Source organism: Corvus cornix, chromosome 1A (genome assembly GCF_000738735.6).
Source record: "Corvus cornix cornix isolate S_Up_H32 chromosome 1A, ASM73873v5, whole genome shotgun sequence".
Classification (NCBI taxonomy): Eukaryota; Metazoa; Chordata; class Aves; order Passeriformes; family Corvidae; genus Corvus; species Corvus cornix.
In genome coordinates this window covers 13,803,543-13,817,367 of record NC_047057.1, presented here as the reverse complement: position 1 = coordinate 13,817,367, position 13,825 = coordinate 13,803,543, and the positions used below count along the sequence as shown (strand labels likewise).

The following is a 13,825-nucleotide window of genomic DNA, read 5'->3' as shown; positions in this document are numbered from 1 at the left end:
TGTTGGTGTGACTCCCGTAGGTTGTCACAGCCTACGGACACCCCATCTGCATCAGGGATTGCCGTGGGAATGTCCCACGGGCCGTCTCTCCTGTCTGCTCCCGAGTGAATTATTAGCCCTTGGCAGACAGCAGTGTGGATGTTAGGGATTATTTACTCCCCCGTGCTTGCTCCCTGCGCACAGATGGGTTACACCACACAGCTCAGAACAGCTCCCCCAGCACAGCTGCTTCCAGGGCTTTGGGGTAACAGCCCAGCCATGGCCCAGCCTGTTTCCCATGCACTGAGCCTGTTGATTGCAAAACCATGTGGGGAGGGGATGTGCAGCATCCTGGCATGGGCAGACAGCAGCTGTGCTTTCCTCCAACCACAAAAGAGTCACAAAGCCCAGCTCTGGCTCCTGACTTCTCTCTCTCACGTCATCGGGAAGGGGGAGCTTTGCCCTCTTCAGGGCTCCTCTCCTCAGCTGCTGAATTGCTGCCTTCTGGCTCCCACTCAGGGTGTGAGATGCTGTGCCTCGCCCAAAATTCATCCCTGTGGTGTAACCCAGGTGGTGGAGTTACTGCCTCCCCGGAGGGGAAACTTCCCATCTCCTCTTCTGGGACAGCTAAGGCACTTCTGGCTTCTCAGAGTGAACATTTAAGTGCATCTCTGCAACTTCAAAAACAGTTTAAGTTAAAAATGCTCTTGGTCTGAAGGCTTGAGGAGCCTGGAGATTGTTCATGGAAACCAGAGGCATTTACCTTTAAAAAATGTTTCTAAATCCCACTCAAGTTTAAAGAAAGAGGTGTATTTTGGTGGACCAAAAAACATTCCTTTGAAAAGGTGTGATTGGGTGTGTGCAAAATTACAATGTGCTCAAGGGTTCTTCATGATGCAGGGCAGACACTCTGGGGACAATAAAACAGCCAAAGCAGTTTGGAGTTAGAGCTGTATTGAGTAAAGAAAATGGCTCATTATGAAAGAAGGGGAGATCTGTGTGTCACTCTGGACAGACGTTCTGGTGATGGCCCTGACTGCCCCATGTCACTGGTTGTGTCTGTCCTACTCTAAAGCAGCCAGGGATAATTTTCCCCATGTGTAGCTGCTGATGGTGACCTGTCTGGATGCTTTGCAACAAGTGAGAGCAGCTCAGCATCCTGGGGCACGTAGGGTCATGCATGTTCTTGTTCTGCCTGAGACCATACAAACAGATATGCTGCCTGTGTGGCTTGCAAGCTTGGAGCCAAAGGCTGCCCTCGGCTTGCAGGGCAGATGTGCCTCTTGGCTATGTCTGGTAGCAAGTGAAGCTTCCCCAAACTCCTGTCCCCCAGGGAACCACTGCATCCATAGCATGAAATCCTCTCACCATCCAAACAAAGGAAACTGCTTGCAAACTGCCTGCTGGAAGTGGTCTCTGGTCCATGCTTGCTTCCAGCCTGAGCCTAGATGTTGTTTTGGGAGAGTGATAGTTGGGTTGAGCCAAGTCTGTACCCAGGACTGTGCTCCTGCTTTAGTGGTGCAGATGGCCCAGCTGCAGAGCCCCAGAGCACGTCATGTCTGCTGTGTTCAGAGGTGCTTCTCCTCCTGTGTCGTTTAAAATGTCAAAGTGGAAGATCGCTCTAACACTGTGTCAGCATAGCCAAGATCTGTTGTAAATTCATTTCTCTTCCGTTTTAGTTGCTCAAGTGAATCTGGCCAATGTGAATGCCGGCCCCACATGTTTGGACGTCAGTGCAACCAGGTGGAGCCTGGCTATTACTTCATTTCGCTTGATCATTACATCTACGAGGCGGAGGAAGCCAGCTTGGGTCCTGTGAGTAGCAGTTTTTGTGATCGGGAGTATCTGGAGAGGTGTGGGCAGGTTGTTTCACCAGTTGGTGCTTGGAGGTGTCTTTTATACCCTGTGTGTTTTGCAATTAACGTGGAAAACACAAAACTGAAATGTATCAGTAAACCGTTAACCTGTAGCTCTTCAATCTTAGTATCAATAAATAATGTAGTAATTGAGGGGACAGGAATGGCCATTTTTCTTTTTAAACCTGTTTTTTTGATCATTACTGTACAGTTAGTTTTCTGTCACCATCCCCCTCTGTACCCCACTGCATGTGTACCCACCACATCCACTTCTCCTCTTATCTCAAGAGGGGTGGGACGCAGACACTGGCTCTTCTCTTTGGTGCCACTGAAACTGGGAGTGAACAAAGCGCGCATTTAAGCACATTGCCACAGCTTTTATAGTTTCTGTACATCAGTAACATTTCTTTTATTAGTGACTAAAACCATAGTTGATTGTGCAAAAAACTGTTTTTGTAAGTGAGGTTGCCTCTAGCTTGTTTTGCCTGCTTGTACTGTGCGACAGGGTCTCTGGCTCTTTCTGTTGCCCATCACACAGCCTTGCTTTCAGTTCATTAACAGCAGCTAGGTGATTACATCAATCAGTTTTGCCTCCAGCAAGGAGTCGGGGAGATGGAAATAATGGTTTCTCTAAAGCAGCAGATCCTTGTCTGCCTACAATCAGGGCACTCGGTGCCCTAATTTATTTGAGCAAAATGCAACCACTTTTCAGTTTCAGCCAAGGAAGAGGATTTTTGCTCTCAGATAACTGCAGAAAGGGAAGACAGCGCAGAGCAGAAGTTGTACCACAGCAGAGGTCACATGAGCCGGCACAGGGTTTTTGGTGTATTTGTGTCTGCCCAACTGGAGAGGTGGTACCCAAGGGCCTTCCAGGGCTCAGGGATGGAGGAGCCCAGCACGAAAATCCACCTTGCCAAGCAGAGGAAGGGGATGTGCTGCTGGTTTGCCTTTTGAAACCTTCAGAACAAACAATTTAAAAAAACACCAATATTGAAAAGCTTTCTCACAAATCTGATGATAGACTAAAACTCTGAATTCCCAGGTGAGGGGTCCAGCACAAGACCAAATGAAGTGGTTGCAGGGATTCACAGGCAGTGCCAAGCCCCTCTGCTCCTCACAGCTGCATGCCCTTGTTCGTGTCATGCCTGCCATCCTTTCTGGGGAGCTCTGATCTTTATGCAAAGCCAAAGGCTAATAACTTACAGCCAGGCTCTATTCAAAGAGTGTGAGAATACGTTAGAGGACATCCTGAAGTGATACGTATATATATAGACATTTCCTTACATTTATCCCTTTCTACTAAAGCAGCTTCCTTAGGAACGCACAGGATGTTGTTCTGTGGAGAGAACTATTCGTGGATACAGATATGTTTGAAACAGGAAATTTGAGCACCATGTTTCTATTTTCTGTTACCTTTTTCCTCTTCTTTGCTTTATATAAAAAATAGATAAAAACCTGACACCTCAGACTGAAAAGGGTGACCATGTGTTGATTTGGCTATGAAATATCTATTGATGATTAGGATGTCTGTTCTTTAGTGACACCCTGCTCATTAAAGCCATGATCTGCTTTTCAGATGTTATTTTGAGCAGTGGTTTGGTTTGAAACAGCCTGGAATAGTCAGGAAGCAATTAGCACTCAGGCTTGGGTGGTTGATGGAACAGTAATGTACCACTGCAGTAAATCCTACTGCTACGAGTACGATGTAGAAATCTGTATGGTAAAAGAGATGTCATAGCTGGTGAATTAGTTACTCACAGCAAGTTTTTAAATTTAATTCTGCACCATAGCAGAGAAATAAATGAAGAGTTGTGCAGTCTTGTTTTGCTTTATCTCTCTTGCATTTGTTATGTTGTTAAGTGAAGGGGCAATGGTGTGCACACATATGGATTTAAAAGAGAATTTGTGTTGTCTGGGATGCAAACAGTGGATACTGTGATTCAGAAGTCATTCATCAGCAGACCCCCCCCACTTCGTGTGCCCCCGTGGGGTATTGAAATATCTGTTCCATTTTGTAGGGAGTGAACATAATAGAGCGCCAGTACACGCCAGACCGTACACCATCATGGACAGGCATAGGATTTGTGAGGGTCCCTGAGGGGGCATACCTGGAATTCTACATTGACAACATCCCCTACTCCATGGAATATGATGTTCTGATCCGCTATGAGCCGCAGGTGGGTCTGTGAGTCTGGGCATTGCTGCCCCTCAGCAGGGGCTGGCTGTCCTGCTTCAGAACTGACATGAGCCTGGCACTTTCAGGAGTCATCAGGGCTCAAAGACAAGAACAGGTGCTCAGTTAAATGTCTGAGATGCATGAAAATCCAAGATGATGTTGACTATTTCTAGTACTATTTGCTTTACAGTTTATTTCCCTATTGCATTGTTTCAGCACCTGTTTAATGCGCAAATTAAAAAATGACAAGTCTCATCAGGACAGATTAGCTTATAAATTTGTTATTGGCCAGATGGCCATCATGCACCTTGGGAAACAAATTGCCCACCTTGGATGTTGAATGCCTGCAGCCAAGAGTTTGCAAGCAGTTGGCTCTGGTAATTCACAGAATGAAGGGAAAGAGAAAAATCCCTCCATCTCCTTGCCTAGAGTTTGTCAGCAACTAACTGCAGTGAATACTCAGATGCAGGACCCAAAGATGAGGGAAGAGGAGGTCACCAAACCCCATGCAGATGGGGCTGCTGGCCACCTGCTTCTTGCTCTCATCCCACGCCTGCAGCTGGTAGATGCCCCATTGATGTAGCAGCTGTAGCCCCATCCACCCTGAAGCACAGTGACCACCCCGTCTATGCCCACGCTTTTCCTGGCCTGAGCTCTGGATGCTTCCAGAAGTTTATGATTATTACTTGATACTGATGAGCCTCTTTTTTCCCCCAGTTGCCTGATCAGTGGGAAAAAGCTGTGATCAGTGTCTCGCGCCCAGGCAAGATCCCCACAGGTAGCCGGTGTGGCAACACAGTTCCTGATGACGATAATCAAGTGGTCTCACTGTCACCTGGATCCAGGTTGGTATAACTGGATGGGCAAAAGGAGAGGAAAGAAAAAAAAAACCATTTAAAAATTGAAATAGAAAAATGTCATATTTTCAGTTTGCTGTAGCCTCTATGAAAATAGGTGAAAATTAATTTCCAGTGGGTTATAAAAACATTCAGTAGTGTGTCTGTAGAATCAAAGCTTTTTTAAGTTTATTCTCATTTTCTGAGATGGTTTGTTCACTGAGTAAAGGGAGGGGGAGGTGTTTGCACAGCCTGTCAGTGAACACTGGTTTGGCTCTTTACCTTGTGGATAGCCTTTTCCAGTTCCGACTTGCACAACCCTCCAAACTGCCTCTCTCACATCACAGCTTTTGTTCGGTTGGGTCTTGGCTGCTTTCCGTTATCTTGATTGCTTTATGGGGCACCTGAAATGCTTTATGGTGCCGTATGTTTGAAGTAAGGATTGTTTCCTGTTCCTCACTCAGATATGTTGTTCTCCCACGGCCTGTGTGCTTCGAGAAGGGGCTGAATTACACCATCCGCTTGGAGCTGCCCCAGTACTCCTCAGTGGACACGGAGACAGAGAACCCATACACACTCATTGACTCTGTGAGCAGAATTTATTCCAGGGAGGCTCTTAAAATCCTGAAAGTTTGCATCTCCTCTGGCATGTGTCTGTGTAAATTCAAAGTAGTATTTTGCAGTGTTGTTCCTTGCAGCTGAAGCCAGATTTCAACTGAACAATGTAAAGCAATATAGGTTTCTTCAAAAGTTCCTCAAAGTATGTGAGTTCTTTTTTTGCTAAGAGGCTTTTGAGGTGTTTTACAGAACTGCAGCTAATCCACAGACCTGTAGTTTCTTTGGGGAAGCTAATGTGTGTCATGTAGGTCATGAATATCAATGTCAGTGTCAATCTTTTTCTTCAGAATGTATAGAATTTGGTAGATTTGGTTAGAATTTGTCAGATACCCAGAAGTATTCCACCAAAACTAGCAAAATACTGTCATTTCCCTTCCAAATTCTGTCTGGGTGTTTGTTTTTTAGCCAAAAAAAGGTTAGAAACTGGGATAATACTGAATTTTCATGATTTTGGTGGAAGATATTTATAAGTAGTGACACTTTGTCATTGTAAAATTGTTTTGTAGCTTGTTCTCATGCCATACTGCAAATCGTTGGACATATTCACAGTGGGAGGCTCAGGCGAAGACGTGGTCATGAACAGTGTTTGGGAAACTTTCCAAAGATACCGGTGTTTGGAAAACAGCAGGAGTGTTGTGAAAACTCCCATGACAGATGTCTGCAAGAACATAATATTCAGCATTTCTGCACTACTGCATGAGACTGCTTTATGTACGTAACCATCTACTTGTAGGGCAAACCATGCCTGGGAGCTGGATGGCACTTGCAGGCAGAGCAGTTTGCATGGGGAAGGTGTGTCTGTGGGATGAGGCAGGGGATTCATGTCCTGTGCCACAGTGCTCACTCTTTCCAATGTTTTTCTCTGCTCAGCATGCCAGTGTGACCCCCAGGGCTCTCTGAGTTCAGTGTGCGACCCCAATGGAGGACAGTGCCAGTGTCGTCCCAATGTTGTTGGAAGACAGTGTGACAGATGTGCCCCTGGCACCTTTGGGTTTGGGCCAAGTGGATGCCGACGTATGTTAAACCCTTGGCTCTGGGCTGTGCTGTGGTTGGGACCCTGAGTTTATGGCTTGTCGTGGAAACTCAGCCCCTCTCCTGCTCTCCTTACAGCGTGCGAGTGCCACATCCGAGGCTCTTACAGCGCCTTCTGCGACATGGAGACGGGCCAGTGCCACTGCTTCCCCGGGGTGTACGGGCGGCAATGCGACCGCTGCCTGCCCAGCTTCTGGGGCTTCCCCAGCTGCCAGCCCTGCCACTGCAATGGCCACGCTGACGACTGCAACCCCTACACCGGGGAGTGCCTGAGCTGCCGCGACCACACAGCTGGACACAACTGTGAGAGGTATGGCATGTGTGCCTTTTCCCTGGCCTCTCTCCTTCCCCACAGCAGGGTGGGTGCAGCAGCTGCAGGTGCTAGTGCTCAGGTGGGTGTGAAGCCACAGGGAAAGTTCCTGGGCCCTGGGAATCAGAGCAGGGCTTGTGGTCCTGGAAAATGATGGGAGTGGGGATCCCCTCTTCCCTGCCTGCAGCCTTGCACCTCACAGCAGTACCTGTGCAAGTGACCCAGAGCACGTTGCAGGACCCCAGGCCTTTAGCGAGCCGTTGCAAGCCTTCTGAGAGGCCTTGCAGTGGCAGGGCTGACATCCAACCGTGGGTCTCCTGCTCTTACACCGGTGTAAACCAGACAAATCTGTGTCTGTGGACACAGCTGCTAGGAGTGTGAGTGGTAAGGGACAGCCATGAGGATGTTTCTGCCCTTTGGTTCTTCACAGTGGTAGAAAATCTGAGCATGGTTACAGCAAGGCTGCAGTGTGTTTCCCTGTATGCTGTGTACCCTCTTGTGCAGGTGCCAGGCTGGCTACTATGGAGACCCCATCCTGGGATCAGGTGACCATTGCCGCCCCTGCCCTTGCCCTGATGGCCCCGAGAGTGGACGCCAGTTTGCCAGTGGCTGTTACCAGGATCCAGTTACACTGCAAGTCGTGTGTGTCTGTAGCGTGGGATACATAGGTACTTGGTGGGAGTATGGAGGGGTGGCTGGTTGGGTTGAACCTCTCAGGGAGAAGGGTATGTGTGTATATAGGTTAGATGTGACCACAGCACCAGCATCAGTGGGTTGTTGCTGGGGGCTTGCCTCACCTGGAAGGTGGCAGGGCGGAGTGACTTGTGCAGGTGATGCCAGCGCCAACACGAACCTCATCTCCAGCAGCGTGGTGAAGGATGACCAGTGGTCAGCAAAGGGTGGACAGGACAGCACTGGATGAGCAGCATGCCTTGGGGCCCTGGGTGGTACCATCCGTGCTCTGCAGCAAGTTGCCGTGGTCTCACCAAGTGCAGTCTCTGTTTCTTTAAACGTGATCCAGTTAATGCCCCCCACTAATGGTCTTCATTGCCTTGCTGGTTACGGGGCTGCGCACTAGCACTAGTGCTGGCAATTCCCACTGTGCCTGTTTGTTCAAACAGGCAGTCGATGTGATGAATGTGCGTCTGGCTTCTTTGGGAGCCCCGATGAGGTTGGCGGCGCCTGCCAGCCGTGCCAGTGCAACAACAACATCGACACCACTGACCCAGAGGCCTGTGACAAGAGGAGCGGAGCGTGCGTGAAGTGCCTGTATCACACCGAGGGTGAAAACTGCCACCTCTGCAGGCAGGGCTACTACGGGAGCGCCCTGCAGCAGGACTGCAGAAGTGAGTGGGGGGCACGGCTGCAGCCCTTGCACCAGCCTTGTCGGGGGCAGCAGCAGACACCTGAACACTTTTTACCTGGGAGCATTTGGGGTGGAGGGAAAACCTTATTACTTCCAGCTGGAGTTGCCTGCAGCTGCCCTGCAGCTGGGTGGGGCTCCTGGCTGGGAGGGGGTCCTCTATGTTTTAGAGGGAGGACAGAGACATTTGCTGAAAAGAGGAGGATTTTGCAGGAGGGCAGCTTTTAACCCTCTTGATAGAGGTCTCTGTTTATCCCTTCTCCAGAGATAAGGTGGTGGGGGGAGGGTTTAGCTTTTGTTTACAGCAGCTCCCTACAGGTGTGCGCAGGCAGTGGGAATGAGGGCCGTGACAGGAGGCTGAAGTGGATGGTGGGGAGGCAGAGCTACCTCTCCTGCAGCATCAGGCACAGCCCAGCAGGACAGGCAGGTCACTGAGTAGGAGAGCTCGCCATCAGCCAGTTGGCAACTTCAAGCGGATCTGCCACCGTAGCTGACTGACAGGGGTTGGGCAGACCTGGGCTTTGGTTGTACAGAGGGAGGAAAAGAGAAGAGCAGGGAGGGCTGGGCTGCTTGAATGAGGAACTCCTGTGGCCTTGTGTGAGGTGGCCAGCCTCAGACATTATGAGGACTCTTGGGCAGTGCTGGATGTCATTCAGTGTTGGGTCAGTCAGGCCTGGCCGCTGGCATATGCCCACACCTCTGCAGACTCGGAGAATAAACTAGATATGAAGTCATGGCAGTCTGGTAGCAGGAGGGCAGGTTGACATGGAGGTGCCGTGCTCTTTTCCTCAGAGTGCGTCTGCAACTACCTGGGCACTGTTCGGGAGGACTGCGAGGGCTCGGAGAGCTGCCGGTGTGAGGCGGCCACGGGGCAGTGCCGGTGCCTCCCAAACGTGGTGGGGCAGACCTGTGACCACTGTGCCCCGCACACGTGGCGGCTGGCCAGCGGCACCGGCTGCGAGCAGTGCGACTGCGACCCTGCGCGCTCCCTCGGCCCAGCCTGCAACGAGGTGAGGGAGCACGGGCATGTGCCCAAGGTTTGGCCTCTGCTCTGGTGCAGTGCTGAGCTGCTGAGGAGTGCACATCTCCTGATGGGTCTGTTTTTTGGTTTTGGCAGTTCACAGGGCAGTGCCACTGCATGCCAGGCTTTGGAGGCCGGACCTGCCGGGAGTGCCAGGAACTCTTCTGGGGCGACCCAGCTGTGGAGTGCTTAGGTGAGTCCAGCCCTGGTGCCTGCTCCACCTGCTCCTTTTGGAAATGTCTGTGTGGCTGGGCACACCATCACACCCTGGTTCACTAGGACACCCCTGGCAGGAGCAGCCCACTTGAGCCTTGGAAAAGAGGGAGGAAGGCATGGTGGGGTCTGCCCTGGGGTTTTGGTGCCTTTTGGGATGGGACGTGAGGCAGGAGGTCAGCCCTGTGCTTGTCTGTGTTTTTCTTGTCTGACCTGTATTTAGAAACAAACCTCTCTGTTTAGAAGCAACTCTTCCTTAAGGGTAAGGTTGCTATGCTGTCAGGTAAGCCAGCATGATAAGAAAACCTATCACAAGCATTTGAGTTTGAGAATTGGTCTGGAAACCAGTTCCCTTTGCCTTTCAGTTGTATGTAGCTGAAGACCACTGTCTCCTGTGTCTTCTTACAGAGACTTGCCCTGAATAAATAAGGTTTTTTATTTAGTAGGAGACTTTCCTTATATTTCACATGAAAATAAAGGAGAAAGCAGAGACCATGCAGTGGGTTATCCATAGCTACATGCTGCGAAACAGAGCACTGTGGAGTAGGTTGTTTAGAAAACTGGATGGCCTCTGTCCTTTCATTATAAACAAGTCTGTTCATTAGCTGGAAAAGAATCTTCAAACATTGTCCAGACCAGAACAAACTTATATCTCTGATCTGTTCAAATAGGAGCCTTTGCCAAGAGGGGTTGCAATAGATGAAGGTATTTTTTCCTGCAGGGAGGAATGTGCTTGCTGTGGTCTTTAATCAATCCCTTACAATAGAGATACCTTAGAGCCCATTATCTTGGTAGATAGTCAAGTCACAGCTACTTAGTTACTGCAGCAGATGAAAGGACTAGGGAATTGTCCTAGTTCCTGAGTACATATTGGGTTTCTTGGGGAAAAGGCTGCCTTTCGAGAGGCTGTGTGTGTTCTGATGTGGTAAGGGGTGTGCTGACCCTGCTGGCTCCAGGGCAGGGATTGTCTCTTGGTATCGGTTGTCTCCATCAGGGTTTATTGATGGAGTCCATCTGCATACCGTATCAGCAGGATTTTGCAGCATACCAGCATTTCTGGTCTCTCTTGGAGTTTTCTGCTGTCTTTTGAACATGTGAAAACCTGTTCTAATGTTTCTGAAGTAAAAAGAGAATATATTCTTCAGAGCCCATCTTTACCATGCAAGATCTACACTCCCCTTCCAGCCTGCCATCCCTTCTGTGCCCTAGTGATAGAGGAGCCTCACTCAGCTGGAAACACAGATTTTCCTTCATGATTACATCCAGCAGGAGGTCTCTGGCAGGTGGGGAGAGCTGCTGCCCAGGGCTGAGCAGTGGCAGTCTGCGGCGTGATGCTCTGGACAGGCTCCAGGCGTGGAACACATCCAGCCGGGTGGTGCTGCAGACTCTCCCTGGTGTGGTGGGGTCAGTGCCTCCTGCCTGTCTCCTGTCTTTCCTTGTCAAGGAGACAATTGACTTCTCGGCCCTCATTTAGCCCCGGGGAGTGAGTGGTGATGTTCAGGCTGGCAGACTTGCAGCTGCTGCGTGGGCAGGTAGCAGTTCTCAGGGGTAAGCGGGTTGCAGGCGAGCTGGAAAACCGTGCCGTTTAAGGAGCTGCTGAGCAGTGTCCCTGGAAAATAGCTGAGATCTGGCTTGCAGCCAAAGTGAAGCTGGAACTGAGACAAGGCTTTGTCACAAAGATGTCTGCTCCAGTTGCAGGGGAACACTTGGGCTCCTGGCCATGCCGTTTGCCACCTGGTGTGTTCTGGCTGGCCCAAGCAGCCAGTATGGCCACGTTTTGTGCTGCATTCAGGAGCAAAATAGAAACCAGTCTGGTTGGGGAAGAGCGAAAACTCTGAACCATGTGAGTGTGGATACAGTCTTCACTGAGTTGATGTAGAGGTGTGGACATCAGTCCCAGTGACTCCAGGGTGGGATCCTTCACTCTCTAGGGCGAGTGGCTTCTGCTCAAGGTTGGAAACCGCAGGGTGAATCAATTACGCCAAGGACAGTGATGTGTGACCTCTTCACAAGAGGTGTTCAGGTTGTTGGCATGAAGAAACACAAGTTCCTGATGAGAAATGGGGACCACACCGCTCATGTTGCTTTGACAACCTTTAAAATTCTAAAAAAACCCAAGCGCCTGCAAATAACCTCTGGACACAGCTGTGTGGAGATGTACAAAATGGCCCATGTAGGACAGGCTGCAGCTCCCCATGGGTTCTCAGGCACTTGCAGCAGCACTAAACTGTGGATGTGGCCCAGGGTCCCAGTACACTCCACTGGAAACCAGGCTCTAGGGCACTCTTCCCTGCCATCCCCATTGCCAGCTGCTGCCTGTGACTTCTTTTCTAGAAACCTTGGTAATACCAGAGATGGTGAAGCAGGAGCTGGGGAAGGCAGGGTTTTGTACGTGCTCTGGGTGCTTTGATTTACAGTCTGTGCCCCCTGCAGTGGCAAGTGTTACCTGATGTCTCCTCTGTGCGTGTCCACAGATCTCACACTGGCACCACACTGCTGGGGCAGGCTGAGGTGGGTGCCTGTATTTGGACAGCATCTTGAACCCGCAGCACTGGGTGCACTTCAGCACCCACAAATGTCCATGGGGCATCACACACCACAGAGAGCCTGTAGGCTGGTTCTTCGGAGACAGCTTATTCCCCATGCTTTGAAAAAGCACAACATTCTCTCACTGAACTTGTCATAATGCCTGAAACAAGCACAGCAGAAGCATAGAGGATGGGGAAGAGCCCAGCATTTCTCTCTTGGCCTCATGCAGGTCCCTAGGAGGATTAGAGTGAGCAGGAGCTGTGCTGTGAGCACTGCTCCGGGGGCAGTGCTAGCCCCTTGGCAGGGCTCTTCTGCCATTGCTCCAGCCACGAGCTGTCTGCAGCTCCCCATGAGCCTGTGTGTGAACGCGTGTTTGTGTGCATAAAAATCCTTCCTGAGGTAGTAAATAATAGCACTACAGAGTTCATCAAATGCAGGTCTCTGAGGCATTCTGCTGGAGCTTTTCCAAAGCCTGGCAACTACAGTGCAGGACTCGGCATGCCGAGTTCTGCGCCAGCCTCAACCCGCAAAGCACGTCTGCAGCAGAAAGCTCCAGGCTCCTGGGAAGCCTGAGATGTGGAGTGGCTGCATATGCAGCTCAAACAATGCCCTTGCACAGTAGATACTTGAAGTTTATGTTTCATCTAATATGAAGGAGATGGCAATTTTACTGTCATTACTGTTTCAATAAATTGAACAAACAGACCAGAGTGCAGTTAGTAGGAGGTACTGTGTGAGATTGGAAGTTAGGTGGTGTTGCTATAGCCCCTTCAGAAGCATACCAATGTCAATATCTTTCTGTGTTGGACACAATTATCAAATCCTATAGCAAAACCACAGATTTTAATTGAACTACGAGCAAAAGGAAGTAATGTTTTTCATCAAATACACACTGCATACATTGACAAAATGTTGTTTTTCTCAGTTTTTAGTCTTTATGTGGCTGGTGCAGAAACAACTGTTTGCTGCAAATTACCCTATTGCCATTTAAGAAAAAGTTTTATAGTCTTAAATTTTAACACCTGGGTCTTAAACTAGTCACAGGCTGCTTTTATAGGCGGCGTTTCTGGTGTTGAGAGAAGACTACCTGGTGTCTCGTTTCCTTCTGTGAGAAGTGTCTAAAGGAAGTCAGACAAATTCTATACTAAAGAAAATACAATTTTCACTTTGAGTTTCATAATTTTAATTGACCTAAGGTCATAAAATATTGTAATGTGTATTGATTGTTTCTGGAAGGCTATCCTTCTGGCACAGTCTGCTAGCATGTTAAGATGTAGCACAACTCCACTATTTTAGGCTGGGATCTTATCTTAACATTCCTACTGAAAATCACAATACTGACGAGTTAGCACTATGCTTGCAGGGCAACTTGAATCAATAGCTGATTATTCAGAAGAAATTTTCTAGCTCTGCAAAACTTTCAACCTTACAAATTGCTGAATGGTTTTCTTATCACAGTGCCTCACTACCACTGGGAAATGATGCCAGGAAATCATGTCTGAACAAAACCTGTGTGTTTTTTCTGCAGAGGAGTTAAACATTTGATGCTCGCTGCCCTCAGTCTCAAGCAGTAAAGGAAATATTTCTGGAAAAATTATTCCTCTTTGGTATAGGGTGATGTACAACACTTGTTTGTTCCTGGCATCCTCCAGTAAGGAATTGAACACTGATACTGGCCCATTCAATATCCATTCTATCACCTCTGCTGTAGTATCAAGTGCTCTGACACACGAGTTTAAATTAAGGGAGGTGTAAATGTGCTGCATATTGAATTACAGTAGTTTAAATGGAAGTGAGTTCTAAATATTTAAAATCAGAGGGAAAGGTAGCAGATCTGTCAGAGCAGGTGAAAGATAAAGCAATTCATAGATCCTTGTGAGTTTAAAGCAAAC

General features: G+C 49.0%; 1 protein-coding gene across 1 annotated transcript in view; it reads left to right on the top strand.

The window, feature by feature from the left end:
* The window catches only part of LAMB1 (laminin subunit beta 1), a 42,153-nt gene that overhangs the window by 13,297 nt on the left and 15,031 nt on the right, over window positions 1–13,825 (top strand). The window contains exons 13-23 of the mRNA XM_039570162.1: window positions 1,659–1,794; window positions 3,854–4,012; window positions 4,729–4,856; window positions 5,312–5,435; window positions 5,972–6,176; window positions 6,336–6,479; window positions 6,576–6,807; window positions 7,312–7,475; window positions 7,929–8,153; window positions 8,963–9,180; window positions 9,288–9,384. Coding sequence (XP_039426096.1) covers window positions 1,659–1,794; window positions 3,854–4,012; window positions 4,729–4,856; window positions 5,312–5,435; window positions 5,972–6,176; window positions 6,336–6,479; window positions 6,576–6,807; window positions 7,312–7,475; window positions 7,929–8,153; window positions 8,963–9,180; window positions 9,288–9,384 — 1,832 coding nt within the window. The remainder of the gene's footprint in view (window positions 1–1,658; window positions 1,795–3,853; window positions 4,013–4,728; window positions 4,857–5,311; window positions 5,436–5,971; window positions 6,177–6,335; window positions 6,480–6,575; window positions 6,808–7,311; window positions 7,476–7,928; window positions 8,154–8,962; window positions 9,181–9,287; window positions 9,385–13,825) is intronic.